Source organism: Podarcis melisellensis (genome assembly GCF_964234715.1).
Source record: "Podarcis melisellensis genome assembly, chromosome: 1".
Classification (NCBI taxonomy): domain Eukaryota; kingdom Metazoa; phylum Chordata; class Lepidosauria; order Squamata; family Lacertidae; genus Podarcis; species Podarcis melisellensis.
This window is the reverse complement of record NC_138528.1, coordinates 28978899-28995590: the sequence shown is the minus strand read 5'-3', so window position 1 is coordinate 28995590 and position 16692 is coordinate 28978899. Positions and strand designations below refer to the sequence as shown.

The 16692-nt window shown below is 43.5% G+C and overlaps 1 protein-coding gene and 1 long non-coding RNA gene across 6 annotated transcripts in view; one reads left to right on the top strand and one right to left on the bottom strand.

Moving 5' to 3' along the window:
- ADCK1 (aarF domain containing kinase 1) overlaps positions 1-16692 on the top strand; it is a 102951-nt gene that overhangs the window by 12668 nt on the left and 73591 nt on the right. Inside the window, exon 1 of one of the 5 annotated variants that reach the window (XM_081912479.1) lies at positions 14562-14739. The exons of the other annotated variants lie outside the window; for them this stretch is intronic. Within the exon in view, the coding sequence (XP_081768605.1) occupies positions 14737-14739 (3 nt within the window). The 5' untranslated portion in view covers positions 14562-14736. Of the gene's footprint in view, positions 1-14561; positions 14740-16692 lie in introns of those variants that run through there. 5 annotated transcript variants of the gene reach the window in all.
- LOC309373413 lies at positions 4772-13906 on the bottom strand. The gene is made up of 3 exons (XR_014170018.1): positions 13808-13906; positions 6182-6299; positions 4772-4827 (listed from the first exon to the last, which is right to left on the bottom strand). It is a non-coding gene; the product is annotated as an uncharacterized lncRNA (long non-coding RNA).

Genomic DNA, 16692 nt, shown 5'->3' with positions numbered 1-16692 from the left:
TGTACAAAAAATAATAGCCAACAACAATGCCATATAGTTTTCTATTCAATAAAGATCTCACTGATAATGAGTGCCATGTGTACATTAAAAGAGGTGCGAAGGCATATTTGCAATTTGCCAGCCAGGAGAACATCAGTTAATCATCTGCCCTATTAATTCTAGTTTCCTCAATTTCCCCCCAATGGATAACTTTCCTTTGTAGGGTGACTCTGGGAAAGTGGTTTTGCCTTGTCTTGAAATCTACCCTAAATGTAAACTGCTCTTTTGCAAAAGGAAGCCATTCAAATGAAGGCCCCAGATCTACCCAACCCTATTGTTTGATAATACTCTCCCAAATAATAGGGTCTTTGTCCAATAAATGCAGAGATATTACTCATTTGCAGTATAGGATCCGGATTATTGCCTCCACTCCCACTCAACACTTTTTGTGAGATACCAGCACTCAAACCCTGGTATGCTGTCGCTAGAAAAATGTGATTCCGCTCCCAAGCCAGTTAAGGTTATATTAAGCCCAAGTTGCACATAATGGTAAGACAAAGTCCAAACAAGCAATGCCAGACCATTCATGAGCAGTGCACCCACCCTGCTTCTCCCTCTTATGTGCCAAGAGGAAACAAATCACAGTGCTGGCTTAGCGAACCAGCACTCATGGTTAGTTTCTCTCCAAGCAAACCATGACAAGTAAACCAACAACAAAGCAATGGCTTCCACCAGTTCTAACCCAGTGCTGTGGTTTCTTGCCTCCCTGCACAGCAAAAGCTGGGGTGGGCACAGTATGAGCAGCACTCACCAGCGTGCTGCTCATCCCCAGTAAACCATGGTTTTGTTTGGACTATGTTAACAAGCGAATTGCACCACTTTGTGGGCTCATCTGCCTTACCAAAGGTAGGAGTACAGATCCATTTCTGTACTGTTGGATGCCTCTGCACGGCAGGCTTCCGCTCAGCTTCCCTCCGTGGTTGTGTATCCCCTTCTGTGCTGAAGGGCACAAATGGTTATTAAAAGGGCTGTGTGTGTGTGTGTGTGTGTGTGTGTGTTTGTGTGTGTGTGCTAAAAACAGTGTTTTTAGCTGTCTGAGTACCAAATGGATTTTTCAGGCCACAGGAAACATCTCAGCTTGCAAAGCAAAGGTCACTGTGCTCTTGTTAGGTGACATTGTACGGATTGTTGTTGATATCTGGACCTCTTATAGGAGAAAAACTAGTCTGGGGCCGTAATAAATTTCTATCTACCTTGTAGAAGTTGTCCTAGATTCTGAACATCACTTGGAGAGGGGTGAAAGAAGAAAACAATTCTTAACCCAAAGGGATGGCTCCTAGTGTGTGTGTTTTAAAAGGCAGTGCAATTTATTTAAGAAAATGTACCATGTAGCCCTCCCTACCACTGTAGTCACAGTGACTCTAACTTCTTTAACTGTCTGTATGGTTTCTGACAGAAATCTTCGTTTCCAAATAACTATCATAACTTTACTTGGAAAAATAAAACTTCACAAAAATGAGCAGCTCAGGGGGACGCTCATGCAGCAGTTAGTGTGGCCAGATACAACATAGGGCAGGGCTCCTAGGCCTCTAATAGTTGTGTAGAACTGGGAATTTCAGCATGTGTAGACTTCATGCCATGCCTGCTGAAATTCCCTCTTCTCCACAGCTGTTAAAAGGGTAGGATCCTTGTACCCATTTGTATTGGGCCACCATAGCAGCTGATAAGGGTGTCCATTCAAACATGGGGGATGTGCCATAGCTCATATGCTGTTTGCCAAGGCCTTGAACTATAACCCAGTACCTGGGGTCCTTTAGACATGGTATAAAACCAGCCAGACTAACTTTCTAAGAAAGCAAAAGTGATAAGTTGTTCTATTATTAGCTATAAAAAAGGTAATATAAGCTCTCCATCTGTAAACAAAAGTCACTTGCTTTGTAGCCTTGCTTTGAGGAAGGACGAAGGAAGCCTTGTATTTTTTAATTTAAAAATTTCAATACGCTAAAATGAAAACCACCATTTCATTTTGAGATATTTGCACATGCTCAGTGAGTTGTTGGGTCAGGAAAGCATTGATGAATTTATACACGGACTACGAGAGAAGAAGAGCAACAAGACTAAATTGTTTCCCCCTGGTATGCTTACCATATAGAAAAGATGTTGGACTGCTGGTATTAGACTTGTTGTAGCAAGTTAGCCACTGGATCATGTGAAGGATTTTTGCAAGGATTGAGTAGCAGACTTAGCATAAATTCTGTGGGCTTCTTCTGCTAAACCAGTGACCTTATCAAAATCTCCCTAAAGTGTATCAGATGAAGGAAGGTGCTTCAGGCTAACACACAATTAGCTTACCTGTCAAGCCAACGTCTTCATTTTACCCTGCTCCGTCAGTGCCAGGGGGATAACTGAAATTGGTATTGGCTTGTAGATGCTTCTCCAAATTAGGGAAGGATCTTAAGGGTGATTCGCACAACCATTGGGTTGATTCATATGTTCACTGCTTTGAAGCCCTTCTGGTGGAAAGGCTTGACAGAGTAAGCTAAATAAATAAATTTAAAAATCGGATGCCCACTCCTTGCCCGTTGCCAGCTGCTTGTGTGCAGCTGTGTGCAGGATTAAGCTTTGTATGTGTTACTGCAAATGCTGGGAAACTCAGTTTTCAAGTGTTGTGCAAAAGGCTTAGTTTCACACATGGCAGCAGCTGTGTGTGGTTGGCTGACAACTAGGGGTAAGCTGACATAGGCAGCTTTTGGAGTGGCTACCCTTCCTGGTTGTGTGAGTCAGCCTTCAAGGGTCCACCTAAATGTTGGCAGTTAATCTAAGACCTTGGTTAACCTGTTTAGATGAAAGGTGACCCTACCCCCCACCCCCAAGCTGCAGCAACTGCTGATTTAATTTGGAAACAATAAAATGGAACTCTGTGTCTGTAGCCTTTGCCTGAATAACTGAATTGTCCAGGTGATTGATCCAGTAAGATGGGTAAGAATGAGTGTGTTTGCTTCTGTAAATCTAGGCAATCATCTTCGAACAAGGCCATATTGAGCTATACTTGGGAGCATCCCAAAGTCTGGAGATGGTTACAGGATCATAGCTGCAGCATACAGTACTCTTGAAGGGCACGTATGTTAAAAGAGTGGGTAGGTGAGCTAGGCAGTGGCATAAAAATCCTAAAACTGACATTTCCCGCTTTCTTCTTCTTCTTCCTCTTCTTCTGTCATTTGTAGCTGAGTAAGATTGTCTTTCATGAACACGGTCCTAACAGTGAGTCTGTAAGTGGCTGTTCTCCAGTTGGGGCGCTCGCAGGCCAGTGTTCTCCAGTTGTCAGTGTTTATACTACACTTTTTAAGATTTGCCTTGAGAGAGTCTTTAAACCTCTTGTTGACCACCAGCATTACGCTTTTCGTGCATTATATAGCCAACGTGTTTAAAGTATGTTTCCGAGCACAATTCAAAGTGTTGGTGCTGACCTTTAAAGCCCTAAACAGCCTTGGTCCTATATACCTGAAGGAGTGTCTCCACCCTCATCGTTCAGCCCGGACACTGAGATCCAGCGCCAAGGGCCTTCTGGCGGTTCCCTCATTGTGAGAAGTGAGGGAACCAGGGAACCAGACAGAGGGCTTTCTTCGTAGTGGCGCCCACCCTGTGGAAAGCCCGCCCATCAGATGTCAAGGAAATAAGCAGCTATCCTATTTTTAAAAGACATCTGAAGGCAGCCCTATATAGGCAAGTTTTTAATATTTAATGCTGTATTTAATGCCCAGAGTGGCTGGGGAAACTCAGCCAGATGGGCAGGGTATAAATAATATATTATTATTATTATTATTATTATTATTATTATTATTATTATTATTTATTGTTAAGTCAAAGCTAGGTATAGCTCTGTGTCTGCATAGAGCAGGGATGGGGGGGACTTTTTCAGTCTGAGAGCTCATCCCCTCATCTTATGGAGGCCGTGTGCCATTGGTGGACAAGGTAAAGGTACCCCTGCCCGTACGGGCCAGTCTTGACAGACTCTGGGGTTGTGCGCCCATCTCACTTAAGAGGCCAGGGGCCAGCGCTGTCCGGAGACACTTCCGGGCCACGTGGCCAGCGTGACATCGCTGCTCTGGCGAGCCAGAGCCGCACACGGAAACGCCGTTTACCTTCCCGCTGGTAAGCGGTCCCTATTTATCTACTTGCACCCGGAGGTGCTTTCGAACTGCTAGGTTGGCAGGCACTGGGACCGAGCAGCGGGAGCGCACCCCGCCGCGGGGATTCGAACCGCCAACCTTTCAATCGGCAAGTCCTAGGCGCTGAGGCTTTAACCCACAGCGCCACCTGCGTCCCATTGGTGGACAAAGCTAGAGGTAAAAATGGATGAAGCAATGGATGTGACCCTAAACTTTGTGCCGTAAGGCTACATTCCATCCATGCAAATGCCACAGTTTTCTACACATATACACACGCTCTTACACTCATTTTGCCTCCTAGGCAAACAGGAAACAGTTGTTGAGGGCGTACACGGAGCGTGTCCAGTGAGGGGTGTGGTCTGGCATACAGGTGTAGCCTGAGGAAAGTCCCAGGGGTGGGATAGTGAGGCACGGAGGGCCACATTTAACCCTCAGGGCTGAGGCTTCTTGCACTGGTGTAGATGGATAACTTAAGATATGACATACACTGATGACAACAGAAAGCAGTTGTTGTTGTTGCTGCTGCTGTTAAAAAACAGAGTCCAGGACAAACTGGGATCTTTACTTTAAAATAATTATGTGAGAACAGTATTTTTTATCTGCTCCTTACAATTCACCAGGCTTCAGACAGCAGTTGCTGTTTCTTCATCGCACGCCAGAAGGAGAGTGAATCTGTTCCCTGTTTGGGGGAAAGTTGAAATGGTGATAACATGCTCATAATGAAGAGCAGAATGGCTGTACTTTCCTCTTTGCATCACTGCAGATCTTTTTTTTTTTTAAGTGTGGAGTTAGCAACTCAAAGGGGAGGCTTTGGGAAGTCTGCTGCTATATTCCGCAAGAGTTAAATCTTCCAAAGTGTCGCCAGAGCAGCCCTGCAAAGTTACATTTTATTTCAGAATGTACCCTTAGCTTTGTTTGCTGAGTTCTGGAAGGCTTTGCACAATACAGATGGTCAAGCTATGGCATGGCTTCAGTGGCAGTCATTTGCAAAATCCATGTATGATGATTTGTGGGATTTTAAATAAATCCAAACCCACAATCTCGCCTTGTAGCAAGTGTGTGCCCCCCTCTTTCTCGCTCTGTGTTTTATCTTATCTAGCCCACCTTAACTTGCTTGAGATTGAGTAATTGTGGAACATATGTGCAATTAATGGATGTTTCTTAAATATATAAATAAACTGTTGACTGCTTGTAAATTGTGGGACATATGTGTAGTTAATTAAAGAGGAAGAGAGGCATAGATTAGGCCACTACTGCAACAACCTCCCCCCTCCTGCCATTCCCCAGTGACAGATGCCCCCCCCCCAAAACCTGGAATGCTTTTAAAAAAATGTTTATATTCAGTTGGAAAATGTTGTTTCAATCACAACATGCCCCATAATTAATTGCATAGCAATTCCAGTGTGCAGCTCTGTCACCCATGATAGGGACAGGGGAATGGGGGAAGGTGTTGATATTTTTGTTGATGGTTGAACATTTGTTTTCCTCATCATTTTGACATCAGAGGTAATTGCCATCCCTGAAATATTTTTCTTGCCACTATTACAAGGGAACTGTTAGGGACAAATTAATTATGAAGTCTCTTGCTATGGCAGATTAATAGGCCGATGGAAGAGATTTCTTCCTGTCTTCTACAACTTTTGGCTGGCAGCATGTTGGACATTTATGTACTAAAACATCAGGCTTTTCTCAGACACATGATATAAAGCATGTTATCTATATACAGCAGCAAACTAGCATATCAGTTTGTTGCCGAGGGCAAATTGAAAAATTAAGAATAACAATCATAATGGGCCCAACCTGACAGTAAACAGAACCTTTCCACTGCCAGCCAATTCCGTTCTTTTTAAAAGCGCTTGTGTCTACCAGGTTCTTTTTGCAGAAATAGGTTCTATAAGGCACCACCATTGTGCATGGTGCAAAGGGATTGATCCCTGCCCTGAGGGGCTTACAAACCAAAATCTGAGGTGGGGAGGGAGGGAACTGGAGTCATGGTGCTAAACTAGGGAAGAATATGCAGGCATTCCTGTTACATGTACTTAGGCTTAATTTGGAGATGGAGGATGAGTTAAAGGACCACTTCCCCCCCTAGAATAGGGTTGATCTTCTCAAAATGTTCCTGTTGCATGTTCAAATTCAGTAGAGAAGGCTCTGTCGAGAGAGGAGGTTGATTATGTGCTGGAGAAGACAGATACTTTCTGTACCACCAAGGCCTTTGTGATCAGATATTGCCCACACATTTCTTAAAGGTCCCCCTCCGCCCATATTTACAAGAGTTAGAAACCTGCCCTGTTGAAGGAAAACATTATTTAGGCTTCCATGGCAACTGCCAGATTTGGAATCAGGTGCCGCCATGGAGACCAGGCTAGCGAATTCGGTAATATTTCAGGTACAGATCAGACTGTGACTTATAAATGGTATTGAGAAGCAAATTGGCTATTAGCTCCAATTTTGCTCTTGTTGTTAAATGGAATAGGTTACATCCCCCCCAATTGCTAGATCTTTAATGCAGACAAGTGGGCTGCAATATGAGCCAGGGCATAGTTAAGCTGCTATTCTCCATGCCAGCTTTCCCTAACCTGGTGCCATTTGGGTGTTTTGCACTAGAAATCGCATCCGCCTCAGCCAGTGCACCCAGTGGGAATTGTAGTCCAAAACACCTGGGGGGCATTGGGATTGAGGAAGGTCGCTCCGTGTCAACACTTGACATAATTACATTTTACCCCATTAACCTAATACCTAACCATAGAAGCAAACTTGGAACATACAGTCTTATTTTTAATTAACCCACGGTAGAACTTATGTATGCTTAAACAGCAGAAGCATGATTGGGTTAGCAATTAAGGATTTGATAGCTTATTGATTGCTAAAGGAAAGAAACCCTAATAAGCTTTAGTAAACATGCAGATTAGTCTGGCAATCTGCCTTTTCACTGATGCAGCAAGCATAGCAGAACAGAGACATGCTTTGAATGTGGCCAAACCCTTGGCCAAGCAGGGTATTAAGAAATAACAAATTAAACAGTTCATTTAAATAAAGAACAGCAAATTTAGGAACGCTGGAAGCTGCCTTATATTCAGTTCGGCCATTGGTTTGTCTAACCCAGTATCGTCTCTGCTGACTGGCAGTGACTCTCTAGGGTTAAAGTGGGATCAAAATGCTTTAAATATATAGTGTGGATAAGGCAATGCTCCCATGGGGCTGCCCTACTCATTCTGTACTATACTATAATTTACTTGGTTCTGGAAAGCAGAATGAGCCATGCAATCAATTAATGTTACAGCCTAACAACTGCTGAATATTTAGTGGTGGTCTTTGCATCTGGGGGTATTCCTGTTGTTATTCTGTCTATCATAGCTACAATAAACTTACCATTAAAATTATGGACTGGTCATTTCTTCGTCAGAGGGCAAACGGGCAAATTTAGCAGGGGATCAAATACTTCCCCCCCTTGCTGTGCCTGACTTTTTACCATAAGTGGAACTTCAGGTCAAAGCAGAAGCCCTTTAAAGGAAGTCTATTTTCTCACATGCCGAAAAGAAGTCGTGTAGAGTCTTTAAAAATACCCAGCTGCCCAAGAGTTATTCAGAGTTCTAGGTAAAGCCAGTTTTTTGGTGATTAGACATCTGTGTTCATTGATGCACCACAATCCATCCCATTTCTCCCTCTTACTTCATTAGCATATTAAATGCCACCAAAATACTGACAAATCTGAGGACATTCAAAGGAGAGCAACATAAAATGATCAGGCAGCTGGAGGGATTGATCAGTAGAAAATGGAGTTTAAAACATGGAGGGGAGTAGGACAGGGGTGGCTAACCTGCGGCTAGCAATGAATGAATCTGTCAGTTACAGTTTTTCTCAGTTTTTCATTTTTTTCCCAATCTTAAGGTCAGTTCCTTACATTGACTTGTGATTTTGTTAAAAGCCCACATGAATATTCACCTTTATTTTAGTGTGAATTTCTCCTACTATACACATTTTTGCCCAGTGTGCACATTTCCCCCCCTGAAGTAATTTCCTCTCATATAATATATGCATTTTAATGCACCCTTTTGGTATGCATTACCTGGTTGGAGAGTTGCACTGCAAAATTCAGAGAAGTATAAGCTTCAAAGGATTTCTGTGTTTCACAGTTTGCTTATTGTTTCTGATACTGCAAATTACCGGTAAGTTGGCACGCCTTTAAATGTGAACGAGACTGCATTACTCCTTCCTACCTGCAACCCTCCAGATATTGCTGGCCTCTCAAATCCTGTCAGCCTGAACCTTCATCGCCAGTAGCAAGGGATGATGGGCTTTGTAGTCAAACAACGTATGAGGAGCCATAGGTGTGTCCCCCCGGTGTAGGTCTTGTTTAATGCAGCGTGCGTGTATTTTATTAAAGCTAGTGAACTTACGAATGCAAAGCAGGGTCAGGGCAATGCTCTACTCAGCTTTCTGTCGAAGGGTCAGAGCTTGAACTCCTTGCCTGATTTTTACTGAGGCCCAACTCCCACTGACTCTGACTGAATTTGCATGCAAGTAGGGTCTGTTGTGTTAGTTTCTGAATAAGCAGCCGCCTTAAGGAGAGTAAGTAAAAAGCCACTGAGGTGAAGGTAGTTGGTGAGGCTGTTTATATGTGTTTTCATGAAAAAGGATTGTGCCAGCAGTTCTCTTCAAAATCTCTGAAGAAGCAAAAAGTCGCCTCCAGCCTCAGTATTTTGCGTGTACTGGAAATTTAGGTTTGCACAATTAAGTGAATTAAAGTGTGCTGTTGCCCTCGTAACAAATCCACTTAAACAAAACAGCAACATACATTTTGCAGTTAGGAAAGTGATGAGGAAATGCACTGAAAAGTGTGGAATGAATATGCAGTTTGGGATGAATATGCAGTTTGCATTTTTTCTTGCATGCGATAAACTTGACTTTGTTGGGTGCCCAGTTTGAGGAGTTGCTTTTGCTAGTGTTCTTGGTTTTGCACGTTCCTTATTCCCCATTTTCATGGCCATGATTTAAAGGGAACTGTGTCTAATGTACTATTGTTTACAACTGCCTTGAATTGAAAGCTATAGTCACACAGGATCCAGTTGCCTGAAATGCTTTGTATGGTTTTGCTCTGGCCCTTCTGCCTTTCCATATCATCTGTGATGTACACTTGTTCACATTTTAATTTGGCAAAGCAGCACGCACACATTCAGATAAAAAGTTTCCACAGCCATGAGGCGGTTGGAGAACCGAACGCCGTCCTCTGGACACTTCATTGCTAGACTCGTCAATCACCATTATTGGCCTCCTTCCTAATATGAGGTAATGTCATCCCATTTTTGGAAATCCATTTTGGTTCATGGGTTGCCCTTAATTGGAGAGATTGTGCAAATGACCCTCTGTTCTGTCCTCTAACCTTTCAGCCCCATTAATTTTAGCTGAGCTTGGACCAGTTGGTGGTTTCATGACGACAGATCCTCTGTCTAGAGAACAGGGGAGGTCAAATGTTCCCACCCTTTATGCCTTTCTGAGAGGAGGACGGCAATAAAAATAATAGGCTTTGAAGGCAAGTCCCATGCATGCCAGCTGAAGTATGGTAGGTAGGCTAAGCTTTGGAAGATTCAGGGTTGCCAGAGGTCAGAATATTTGAAAGGTTACCATAAAAGAGAGGGAGAGAACAAATGTTCTCAATTGCCAATGCAGGCAAGACTTGGGAAGTATCTGCTGGTGGATTTGCAGGAGTCTGGTGCATCAAAATATGTGAGGTCTGTTTTCACAGGCAACTCTTCCCACTAGGGATCTACAGACCTGGGGCAGTGGCAGCACTGTTTGCTCCATGGACATAACCAACCCTTTTCCTTTCTTTGCACATTGAACACTTAGGTCACATCTACATCGTATGTTTAAAGCACATGGCTCCCTGCAAGGAACTGTAGTTTACCCACCACAGAGCTCTGAGCACCCTTAAACTACAGTACCCACAATGCTTTGTGTGTGTGTGTGTGGAGCCATGTTCATTAAATGTGCTTGAAATGTTTGGTATGGATGGGATCTAGATTGGAGTGCAGGAGAGCTGCAGTGGGATTTAGAAGGTGGTGGTTTTTAATTCAGAAGCTTTTCAGTCAGCTTCCCATGTGGCGGCCATTATGTAAAAAAGTGTGGTTCACAAGACAATCATATTGCAAGAATGATTGAGGGCTGAGCCAGATGTGACGTAGAGAGAAGAGCTCCATGATTAGGATTTCTTGCAGTTTTTGTTTTGCTAATTAGCAGTGTCTTTGGGAGAGGGTGCTTAAGCCTTCTCTCCTATGTCCTTTCTGTAATGTATATCTCTCACACTCTTGAAATGCTGTTACCTCCGCAAGAGAAAAGGAAGAGAGGAAGAGCATTGCCAACCTCCTGCATCATATCTGGCTTGACCCTAGTAGAAAGGAAATGATGTTATACAAATTCAGTTTTAGAGACACAACAGAGACCAAATGCGTTTTATAAATGAGAAGTTTTACTTGCTGGTTTCTCTGCATAGGTAAAACGAACTGTTCAAGACCAGGATTTAATCCAAACTCTCCAAGCCCAAATCTAGAGTTCTAGTGCAGAGGTGGCTATCCTGTTGCTGCCAAGATGTTGCTAGGCTCCAATGCCTTTGGCCATGCTGCCTGGGGGCTGATGGGAGATGAAATCCAACATGATCTGGACAGCCACAGGCCGGCCACCCCTGTTCTGAAGACTGGGTTACACTGATAGATGCAGAGATGTTAGGTGGGCTGAAGTCACATGGCTTCCCCAAGGAATCCTGGGAAATGTGGTTTGTCAAGGGTTCTAGGAATCATATCTTTGTGAAGAGGTAAACCATAATTCCCAGGATTCTTTGAGGGAAGCCTTGTGCCCTGAATATGTAGAAGTGACCTTTAGCTTGGGTAACTCTGGTAACTCAAGAGCACAGTGGTGGGCCATGACTTGGTGTCCTGCTTTGCTCTTGAGCAGTTCCCATTTGTTTCAGAGTCCTGCGCTGGTGAACTGCCCAGTGTGTTATGTTCTTGGGTATTATTATTTTTTTAAATTAGGCCTGCCTTCCAAGATTTTCTAAAGAGGCCTTGTAAGAAGGGTTCCATTGTTGCCTCAATGGGATGTAGAAGGGAAACAGCTGCTCCCTATACACATTTCGCTCCTCCCCCTTAACAACCCCTATTGATAACTAATCGCAGCCCAGACGCTTCTATTAGCTATTTACCCAAAATCGAGTTGGCTAATGAAAATGTTTCTAATTAATACGAGGCAGATTAAAACTCATTACAGCAAGGTCGTTGGTAATGAGAGATAATCAGAGCGCAAATGACCGAGCTTGGAGCAAAATGAAGATGGAGCGCGAGCCAGGAAATCGGCACCAGCTGTGTGTGCCTCCAACGGCAAGGGAGGAAGAGAACAGGGCAAGGGGGCCGGAGGATTTGTGCAAGCATTGCTGCAGGCTCGGATGGGCGTTGGCTTAGTCTCTCTCTCCAGGTTCCATGGCCCATGTGGGTTGGGCAAGTGCCTAAGGTGCTGTGGCTGTGGGAGTGCAAAGGTTTGCAATAGCAGTCGTGACTTTGGAGAGTCGGGATGGGCTTTTCTCTCACACACACCCCACCCGAAGGTGACCTGAAGTCCCTCTTCAAAGGCCTCCTTTCTAAGTGAATGGGGGATGACCACTGCAGGAGTTCCATTGCTATGTGTTCCCTATCTGAGGCTGGCTAGATAACAAGCTGCTTTAAGAGCAAAGAAAAGGATTGCTAGAGTGAAACGGCTATGAGTTAGCTGTGCAACCTTTTTCCTACATGAAGATAAATCTCAATGTAAAAAACCCAAAACAAAACAAAATCCATGAGCAGTTTGAAGACAATGCCAAAATTTATTTTGTCGCCATCAAGTATTTTGCTGTAGAGTAACTTCCATAGACGTGGCAGTTTTTCAATATAAATAGGAACACTTTTTCCCAGACACGGTGATGTATGAGGTTTTCTACGGGGAGCTTATTTTGTGTAGGAAAAAGAAATCACATTTAAAGCAATTCTTGGGACACATTTATACTACAGAGAAACTTGTCTTATAGTCATTACCTTTCCACGGAGACCTGTGGCTGTATTTGGGGATCTAGGGATTTCTAACAGAATCTGCAGTGTCCTTGCCAAACTACAGTTCCCAAGATCATTTGAGGGAAGCCATTACAGTTAAATTGGTGTAAAGCCAATATAAGCTTAAAGCTTATATGACACTAGGCACAAGATTCTTGCGCAATCTTAGACCAGTAGTTCAGAAATGTATAGCCCCATCTCTTGTTTTGAGACAGAAACTTTTGTATTTATACTCTCTGAGAAGGTTAGCCAACCCATATAATCACAATTACATTGTGCTTCATAGAATCATAGAATTGTAGAGTTGGAAGGGACCACGAGGGTCATCTAGTCCAGCCCCCTGCAATTCAGGAATCTTTTTGGCTAATGTGGTACTTGAATCCATGACCCTGAAATTAAGAGTTTCATGCTCTACCAAGTGAGCTATCCCACAGGCTCAAAGATGTGCTCTGCCAACACATAAGTGCCGAATTCAGTGCCATGTCAGAGGTGCTTATAGTAGGGTTGCTGAGTTGAACAACTTTGAACAATGAAGGTTTTTTTTTTTTTTGCTATTTTAAAGGAAATGTACCAAAAATTCAACACTTCTGTCATGATTTCCATACGCCTGGGTTTCCCCAGACAATTTTAACAATTTTCGTAAATTCTGCCCGGACACTGTTTCCGATGGACAGATCCCAGATATGTCTGGGAAATCCTGGATGTATGACAGCCCTAGCTTATGGGGCAAAAAGGTGTAAACTTATTTGACTTTTTCGGGTTTTATTTTGTGTGCTTGTGTGCTCGCACTCGCACACCCACACCCCCCATATAAAGCAGTGGCTCCTTCAGTGATGTAATTTACTTCTTTTAAACCAAACATTTATTTTTAAAAATACAATTTGTGGGGGAAAGCTTAATAACTCAAGCCCAGTAAATCCTCAGAGCCCAGAAACCAGAAGGCAAACAAAAGCAACCCAATCCAACATACACCTTGCCTTTTTTGTTGTACCACAAAAGTTACGATTCGTATGTCAATCATGTGATTTCTTGGGCTTGACTAATGCTTTCTATTATTTTGACTCTGACACGGGTGGCACAGTCTCATTTTTCAGTGTCATTGTCCTCGTAATCTATTCTACGTTTTCATTTCTGTCCTTTTGTTTTAATGCACCCAAGCACCCTGTTGCTGCTCCAGTGGCTGCTGTGTTATAAAGAAACATCTTTACTGATCTGAATTCCATCTGCCATGGGGCTGCCAGCTCTCCTAGCGTGTTTGACCCCATCTGGAATTTGCCATAATCTTTTCAAAGCCCAATGTAATGCAGATATATAGGCTCGCATTGCAGCTTTAACCAGCCACAGCCATGTTGTACTACCTAGTTTTGAGGGAAGAACCGCATGTTACCAAAAAACCCATGCGTTCCCAAACCTTATACTATTGTAACAATATTATGATGGAATAACAGACTACAAAAATATGTGGAATTTGAGATGATGCTCAGATCTGTTGATGTGAAGGCTATAAGGTAGAGGAGAAGACATTTATTTATTTTGTGTTGAAGCCAAGATAAAACTGCATTATCTAGACCAGGACTGGCTCACCTTGTTTGGCCTGAGGGTATTTCCCTTAAAACAAAAAAGCCTTTCCCAGCCTGGTGCCTTTCGCAGGTTGTTGAACACTTACTTTCACCAGCCACAGCCAATATAATTGGTGGGTTGCAGGCATGGTTTTTGAAGAGTCATTCCTCCCAGTTTGAGACAAACAGGGGAATACCTCATTTAAAAATAATCAGGGGTCACCAGCCTTTTTTGGTTAGTGGGCGCATTTGGAATTTTGAGAAAATGCCGTGGGTGCCAGTCACAAAATGGCTGCCGCGGCATGTTTAACATAATACAAAATGGCTACCTCATTTAAAAAAGCAGAGAGAGAGAGGACCATCAGCACCTCCTGTCAGTGGGTAAAACCACTAACAGGCACACTTCCGTGGAAAAGCTCTTCAGATCTTTGCTCTGTTCAGAATGGAAAGGAGGTTTGGTGTCCAATCCTGGCATCTAGTAAAATGTGACTGTTCAGTGTAGGAGAGGCCAAGCCAGTTTAAACAGGAACTGAGCAGGAAGCGTGAACAGTCTCTCATGCAGAATGGATACAGAAGGTTATTTACTAAGAACTTTTGCAAGTACCATAGGAGGTACCGGTGGGCATTCTGGAGCTTGCCAGTGCCTTGTTGGTGACTGCTTTGTATTAAAGAATAATCTGTTGTCTGTTGAATTGAGGGTAACGGCTGCCATGGAAGTGCAATTCCCCTGCCATTGTGAGTGTTGTTCCAGAACTTTGACTCAAAGAAAATGGAATTCTGTTGGTGCCCTGGTAGTTTCAGAAGGGCTTTAGATCTGGATGGAAGAGGAGGAGAAACAGTTTTTGCTGACTTTCCCTCCCAGGGCCTTTTTTTCAGCCAGAACTCACCAAAACTCAGTTCTGGCACCTCCCAGTTGGGCACCATTGCCATTTTAAAAGAACAAGGGAGGCATTCATGGTGAGTTTCAGGACCTCTTTTTCTAGAAAAACAGCACTGCCTACACCTTTCCTGTAGTGTTCCCCAACTCCCCTGGATCTTTTTTTTGGGGGGGGGAGTGGGGGTGTTGCTGAGGGCTGCAGGGCAGAAAGAATCCAGCCCCGCTCCAAGCACTTGTAGATTTGACCAAATACCGGTAATTGGCACTCCAATTTTAATACTGCCCATGTACTGCCCATATCTATTTAATAAAATGCACATTCAGGCATGACTCTTAAGGTTAATGATACCAACATCTGTTCAGGTATATGTGTGCATCACTGCACATATGGAGATGAGGACGTGTGGTCTTTAATTAGTTAATATAACCAATTAATTGATTAACCGCTGCAGTCGTAGTCTAATATGTATTATTTGTATTACTTTTTATTTGTTTTCTACACTACCCCTTGTTCAACCCTACAGCTGAAGTCAGCTCAAAGTATTTTGCTGATTGTGAGAGAGGGGAAAGAAAAATGAAACTGCGAATGGGTGCCATCATTTTATTTAATTAAAATTTGTATAGCCTATCCTAATTCAATTTTGTCTCCAGGGAGGGTACAATGGTGTTTCTAAAACAACAATATATAAAACAGCAGTAATTACAGTAATTAGTGATTACAGATGTAAGTCGGTTTTGGCATAGGCATTGGGTATCTATCCTGAATCAGTCAACCCCACTGTTGGCTGATAATTCCGTGTGCATGCACACGAAAGCTTATATCGAAAACTACTCTGTTGGTCTCTAAGGTGCTACATTATATTTTTAAAATTCTTTTGGAAGGATTCTTTTAAAGACTTTCTTAGATCATATAACTTTTTTGAAGACTTGATTCTTAAGGAACTCTTAAGGGAGTTTTTAGGTTTTTAAAAAGAGTCTTTTTAACTATCTTTTTAAAAATTGTTTTAATTTATTTTGACTACGGCAAACCTACTTGAACTACCTACTTGAATTCCGTCAGGGTTGATCCTGGGATTAAGGATCCCCACATGATACAGATCACGTCATAGGGTGATCATACCAGATTGCCATTTGGGGTGTTCTGTGGTCCGTAAGCTTTTGGACAGAGCCTTACTGGGCTACCCTTAATTTTGATCCAGAATCTGGGGGTGGGGCATGCACTCACCCCATAGCATTTGACTGAAGAATCCAACCCAATGGCTTTACCTGCCAAAGTTGTGACAGTTGCTATGAGGAAGGCAAAAACCCCATTTGTCTGCAAGCAAATTCCTCCCTGGCCCTGAGTAATCCCATAACAAGGCCATATAAGTGCACTGCCCACTTACCTCCAGGCAGAGCCACAGTATACCAGGTGGGACAACTGACCAGGTACGTCACAGCGCACCTGGCTTTATGCCCTGGCAATGGACATGACAGAAGAACATCCCTGCCACGTCCATCGCCAAAGCAACCCCCCCCACTAGGGCCATGTTGAATTTAAATTTTGGTGGGCAATTCTGCCAATCCTTGTGGTCGGCTGAGATGAACTGTGACACCAGCCAGTCATGCAGGCTAAGGGCTGTTTGGCTGTGGGGGGCTGCAACTGCTGCTGCTGCTGCATGGATATGGTATTTGGTTCAAGAGAATTTGGTGAATACCAGGTTGGAAAAAGCCGTAGCAGAGCATTAGTTGAATAGAAGGAGGAAGTACAGTTGTGAAGAGAGGGTGCTTAGACTTTTCTCAGTGTTCCCATACCACTAAGGCTGCAGTCCTATTCACATGGACCTGGAAGTAAGCCCCATGGAACTTGAAGAGACTTATTTCTGAGTAGACATGGATAGGCTTATGCCATGGGTCGGTAAACTAAGGCCCGAGGGCCGGATCAGGCCCAATTGCCTTCTAAATCCGGCCTGTGGATGGTCTGGGAATCGCCGCGTGGACCGCCAGCGTGCGCGTTTGTCAGAGCCTTGTGCCTCTGCTCCTGAGCCCCTGAC